Here is a 6,410-nt window from a genome sequence, read left to right as displayed (position 1 = left end):
CCGTCTGTTTTCAGTCTCTTAAGTAAGGGTCTCAATTTTGTCTTAGCTCCGAAAAACATTCTGGTTGAAGACATCATCTGCAGCGTGGAATTTGGTATTAAGAGCCTTCCTGATAAAACTAAGGACACAATTAGGCAAGATTGTGTCGTGGCCCTTAGGAAGGCAAAACCGCCCCGAAGTAATATTAGCGAAGCTGAGTTTGAGGCTCTAAAAACCTTAAACCAGAATCGCGATATTGTTGTCCTAAAGCCGATAAAGGTGGGGTAGAAGTCATTCTTAACAGGGATGATTACCGCTCCAAGATGTTGGATCATCTCTGCAATAGTGGGAGCTACAAAAAGCTTTCCAAGAATCCTTTAAAGAAGGTTTCGAGGGCAGTTGCTCTTGCTATCAAGTCATGTAATTCTACTAATTCTTTATCCCAGAAACTCATAGAAAGCAACCCCATCACCCCTAGGATCTATGGCCTTCCAAAGATCCACAAAGATGGGGTTCCCTTAAGACCTATTGTCAATACCATCGGTGGTCCTACTTACCTTCTTGCGAAATTCCTTGCCTTAAAAATTAGACCATTGGTTGGCCGCACGGAGTCCTTTGTCAAAGACTCTGCATCGTTTATTGATGATCTTAAGAGGGTAAAGCTTGACCCCGATGATATTTTGGTAAGTTTCGACATGGTCTCCCTTTATACTTGTATTCCCATCAATGAGGCCATGGAGGTTATCTACAGGCTCACTGACCCAGATACCGCTCGGTTAGTTGAGTTGTGCCTTACTTCTACCTTTTTCAGCTTCGAAGGAGAGTTCTATGAGCAAACCTGTGGGGTGGCCATGGGCTCCCCCCTATCTCCGGTCGTCGCTAACCTTTTTATGGAGGATTTCGAGTCTAGAGCTTTGGCCTCGGCCCGTCTCTTACCAAAGCTTGGAAGAGATTTGTAGATGACATTGGTGTCGTCTGGTCTCATGGTCATGATGAGTTGGATATCATCTTCAGTCATCTCAATGAACAATCCTCCGCCATTAAGTTCACTATGGAAAAGGAAGTCAACAATTGTCTTCCCTTCCTTGATGTTCTCATCTCTAAGAATAATGATGGTTCCTTCTCCCACCAGGTTTTCCAAAAAAAGACTCACACCGATCAATATCTCCATGCCAACTCTCATCATTTCGCTGCTCAAAAGTTAGGCGTTCTCAACACGCTTGCTACTCGTGCATTAAGAATCTCCAATGAGAAAAACTTGGCAAAGGAGAAGGCTCATCTCCTAGATGTCTTCGTTAAAAATGGTTACAGTAGACACCTAGGTCAGAAAGCCTTCCTCAAGGCCCGTAAGGAGCCCTCTGTTCATAAAGATCCTAGAGACCGAATCCTGGGGGTTCACCTCCCCTACATCCAAGGAACCACTGATCAAATTGCTAGGATTCTTAAGAAGCATGATATTCCCTCGACCTTTAGACCTCTTAACACCATCTGGAGCTCTCTTCATTCGGTAAAAGATCATGTCGACCCTAAAGACATGAAAGGTGTCTATGTCATTCCATGTTCCTGTGGGGCCCCATACATTGGTGAAACTGGTCGTTCTATTAATCAGAGGATTAGTGAGCACTCAGCAAACTTGAAGCATGGAAGGGCCAAGTCCTCAGCCTTAGCAGAGCATGCCGAGAAAACTAAACATCTTGTCTGTATCAAAGAGGCTCAAGTTATCGCTAGAGTTACGCAGTTTCACCATCGCAAATTTAGAGAAGCCCTTGAGATCGAGAAAAGACCTGTGAATCTCAATAGGGATGACGGCTGGAAGATTAGTAGTTGTTGGATCCCAGCGCTTCTACCTTAGCCTTTTCTTCTCATGACTCCTCTCTGTTTGTTTAGTTGTCCCTGTTTTCATAGTTTAGTAATAATAGTCTCTGTCTTTTAATAACATTAGTCTCTTTATTAATCAATAATCTTTAAGTATTAGTTTTATGTATAATATTATTGTAACTAATATCATGAAACGGCAAGTAAAATAGTAGCTATTGCAACATTATATGTAAAAAATTTACCCGAGGCTAATGTTATTAATAATATTAATTTGAAATTAATATAATAATATTAATCTGAAGTTAATATAATAATATACAATAATATTACTATTGATAATAATTTAATATAAATTTTAGAATAATATTGCTATTGACAATATTATAAAAATATAAATATAAATGAATAAAATATAAATATATAAATAAAATAAAATTTACGCTAGGCTAATATTATTAATAATATCAATTTGAAATTAATATAATAGTATTACTATTAACCTGAAGTTAATATAATAATATTACTATTAACTTAAGGTTAATACAATAAATTAATAATAATATTTTAATGAAAATTTGATATTAATATAATAGTATTGCGATATATATATATATATATATATATATAAACAAAATAAAATAAAATAAAATTATTAATTAATTAATTAATTAATAAAATAATATCAAATTTAGTCTACTATTGGACTAATAATATTTATTTGAGAAGTTAATAACTGAAATAATAAAAAATTAAATTATACTATGATCTCTTTAATTATGATTTACCATAAGATGAGAAATTGTAATATTATTTAAATATTTTAGTTGACCCTTTCCCCTAGGCCCTGATCTAATCTAGCCATTAAGAGTCTTTTTTACCGTTGCCCGGTCAAATATAACCATTGGAGGACCTGCATGCACTATTTAACTGATCGTTCAGATTTTTTCTTCAACTTGTCCTGACGATGAACCACACTAGTTGGTTCGAAATGCGTCGACAAATGATTCTTTATGTGATTTTTGCTGAAATTATTCTCACAATCAAAGACATGAAAGGTGTCTATGTCATTCCCTGTTCCTGTGGGGCCCAATACATTGGTGAAATTGGTCGTTCTATTAATCAGAGGATTAGTGAGCACTCAGCAAACTTGAAGCATGGAAGGGCCCAGTCCTCAGCCCTAGCAGAGCATGCCGAGAAAACTAAACATCTTGTCTGTATCAAAGAGGCTCAAGTTATCGCTAGAGTTACGCAGTTTCACCATCGCAAATTTAGGGAAGCCCTTGAGATCGAGAAAAGACCTGTGAATCTCAATAGGGATGACGGCTGGAAGATCAGTAGTTGTTGGATCCCAGCGCTTCTACCTTAGCCTTTTCTTCTCATTACTCCTCTCTGTTTGTTTAGTTGTCCCTGTTTTCATAGTTTAGTAATAATAGTCTCTGTCTTTTAATAACATTAGTCTCTTTATTAATCAATAATCTTTAAGTATTAGTTTTATGTATAATATTATTGTAACTAGTATCATGAAACGGCAAGTAAAATAGTAGTTATTGCAACATTATATGTAAAAAATTTACCCGAGGCTAATGTTATTAATAATATTAATTTGAAATTAATATAATAATATTAACCTGAAGTTAATATAATAATATACAATAATATTACTATTGATAATAATTTAATATAAATTTGTTATTAATAGAATAATATTGCTATTGACAATATTATAAAAATAAAAATATAAACGAATAAAATATAAATAAATATATAAATAAAATAAAATTTACGCTAGGCTAATATTATTAATAATATCAATTTGAAATTAATATAATAGTATTACTATTAACCTGAAGTTAATATAATAATAATACTATTAACTTCAGGTTAATACAAAAAATTAATAATAATATTTTAATAAAAAATTGATATTAATATAATAGTATTGCTATATATATATAAACAAAATAAAATTATTAATTAATTAATTAATTAATAAAATAAGATCAAATTTAGTCTACTATTGGATTAATAATATTTATTTGAGAAATTAATAACTGAAATAATAAAAAATTAAATTATACTATGATCTTTTTAATTATTATTTACCATAAGATGAGAAATTGTAATATTATTTAAATATTTTAGTTGACCCTTTCCCCTAGGCCCTGATCTAATCTAGCCATTAAGAGTCTTTTCTACCGTTGCCCGGTCAAATATAACCATTGGAGGAACTGCATGCACTATTTAACTGATTGCTCAGATTTGTTCTTCAACTTGTCCTGAAGATTAGTAATTGTTGGATCCCAGCGCTTCTACCTTAGCCTTTTCTTCTCATGACTCCTCTCTGTTTGTTTAGTTGTCCCTGTTTTCATAGTTTAGTAATAATAGTCTCTGTCTTTTAATAACTTTAGTCTCTTTATTAATCAATAATCTTTAAGTATTAGTTTTATGTATAATATTATTGTAACTAGTATCATGAAACGACAAGTAAAATAGTAGCTATTGCAACATTATATGTAAAAAATTTACCCAAGGCTAATGTTATTAATAATATTAATTTGAAATTAATATAATAATATTAACCTGAAGTTAATATAATAATATACAATAATATTACTATTGATAATAATTTAATATAAATTTGTTATTAATAGAATAATATTGCTATTGACAATATTATAAAAATAAAAATATAAACGAATAAAATATAAATAAATAAATAAATATATAAATAAAATAAAATTTACGCTAGACTAATATTATTAATAATATCAATTTGAAATTAATATAATAGTATTACTATTAACCTGAAATTAATGTAATAATATTACTATTAACTTAAGGTTAATACAATAAATTAATAATAATATTTTAATAAAAATTTGATATTAATATAATAGTATTGCTATTCATATAAATATATATATAAACAAAATAAAATAAAAATAAAATTATTAATTAATTAATTAATTAATTTAATAAAACAAGATCAAATTTAGTCTACTATTGGATTAATAATATTTATTTGAGAAGTTAATAACTGAAATAATAAAAAATTAAATTATACTATGATCTCTTTAATTATGATTTACCATAAGATGAGAAATTGTAATATTATTTAAATATTTTAGTTGACCCTTTCCCCTAGGCCCTGATCTAATCTAGCCATTAAGAGTCTTTTTTACCGTTGCCCGGTCAAATATAACCATTGGAGGACCTGCGTGCACTATTTAACTGATCGCTCAGATTTGTTCTTCAACTTGTCCTGACGATGAACCACACTAGTTGGTTCGAAATGCGTCGACAAATGATTCTTTATGTGATTTTGCCGAAATTATTCTCACAATCAAAGACATGAAAGGTGTCTATGTCATTCCCTGTTCCTGTGGGGCCCCATACATTGGTGAAACTGGTCGCTCTATTAATCATAGGATTAGTGAGCACTCAGCAAACTTGACGCATGGAAGGGCCAAGTCCTCAGCCCTGGCAGAGCATGCCGAGAAAACTAAACATCATGTCTGTATCAAAGAGGCTCAAGTTATCGCTAGAGTTACGCAGTTTCACCATCACAAATTTAGGGAAGCCCTTGAGATCGAGAAAAGACATGTGAATCTCAATAGGGATGACGGCTGGAAGATTAGTAGTTGTTGGATCCCAACACTTCTACCTTAGCCTTTTCTTCTCATGACTCCTCTCTGTTTGTTTAGTTGTCCCTGTTTTCATAGTTTAGTAATAATAGCCTTTGTCTTTTAATAACATTAGTCTCTTTATTAATCAATAATCTTTAAGTATTAGTTTTATGTATAATATTATTGTAACTAGTATCATGAAACGACAAGTAAAATAGTAGCTATTGCAACATTATATGTAAAAAAATTACCCAAGGCTAATGTTATTAATAATATTAATTTGAAATTAATATAATAATATTAACCTGAAGTTAATATAATAATATACAATAATATTACTATTGATAATAATTCAATATAAATTTGTTATTAATAGAATAATATTGCTATTGACAATATTATAAAAATATAAATATAAACGAATAAAATATAAATAAATATATAAATAAAATAAAATTTACGCTAGGCTAATATTATTAATAATATCAATTTGAAATTAATATAATAGTATTACTATTAACCTGAAATTAATATAATAATATTACTATTAACTTAAGGTTAATACAATAAATTAATAATAATATTTTAATAAAAAATTGATATTAATATAATAGTATTGTTATTGATATAAATATATTTTTCCCGTAGAAAAAGTCGTAATTTCTATTAAGTCATAAGAAATTACATTCTGTAGATGTCTGAGCATATGCATACTGAGGCTGGATGCCTCTCAAAAAGTGTCAAAAAACTGAGATAGTTGTTCCAACCATGGAAAGGAAACAAAAAAACGGCACATACATATCCCAACTGTTTTTACCTCCACGCAGGGAGTGTGCTCCGCGCAGGGAGACATGTATCTAAACAGCAAAAAGAACAAAAACTGTGGATGTTTCTCCAGAGCTATATACAGACTGATATATAAATTTGTTGTATTATCTATCATCAGTTGCTATGCAGCTGTAGATTGCTGCCGTGAAAATATGGTTA

At 30.6% G+C, this 6,410-nt stretch overlaps 1 protein-coding gene across 1 annotated transcript; it reads left to right on the top strand.

The window, feature by feature from the left end:
* Positions 1-302: 302 nt before the first annotated feature.
* LOC149139799 (uncharacterized) lies at positions 303-938 on the top strand. Its single transcript, XM_089450823.1, has one exon. It carries the CDS (start codon positions 303-305, stop codon positions 936-938), a length of 636 nt encoding a protein of 211 aa, XP_089306949.1.
* Positions 939-6,410: the final 5,472 nt, after the last annotated feature.

Source organism: Pinus tabuliformis, chromosome X, assembly GCF_031772625.1.
Source record: "Pinus tabuliformis cultivar Carrire ecotype Pingquan chromosome X, CPIR1, whole genome shotgun sequence".
Lineage (NCBI taxonomy): Eukaryota > Viridiplantae > Streptophyta > Pinopsida > Pinales > Pinaceae > Pinus > Pinus tabuliformis.
The sequence above is the reverse complement of the archived record's forward strand: the minus strand, read 5'-3'. Positions and strand labels throughout refer to the sequence as shown.

Coding starts and splice junctions, on each gene's coding strand:
- LOC149139799 (XM_089450823.1), top strand. CDS start 303: ATGTTGGATCATCTCTGCAATAGTGGGAGCTACAAAAAGCTTTCCAAG.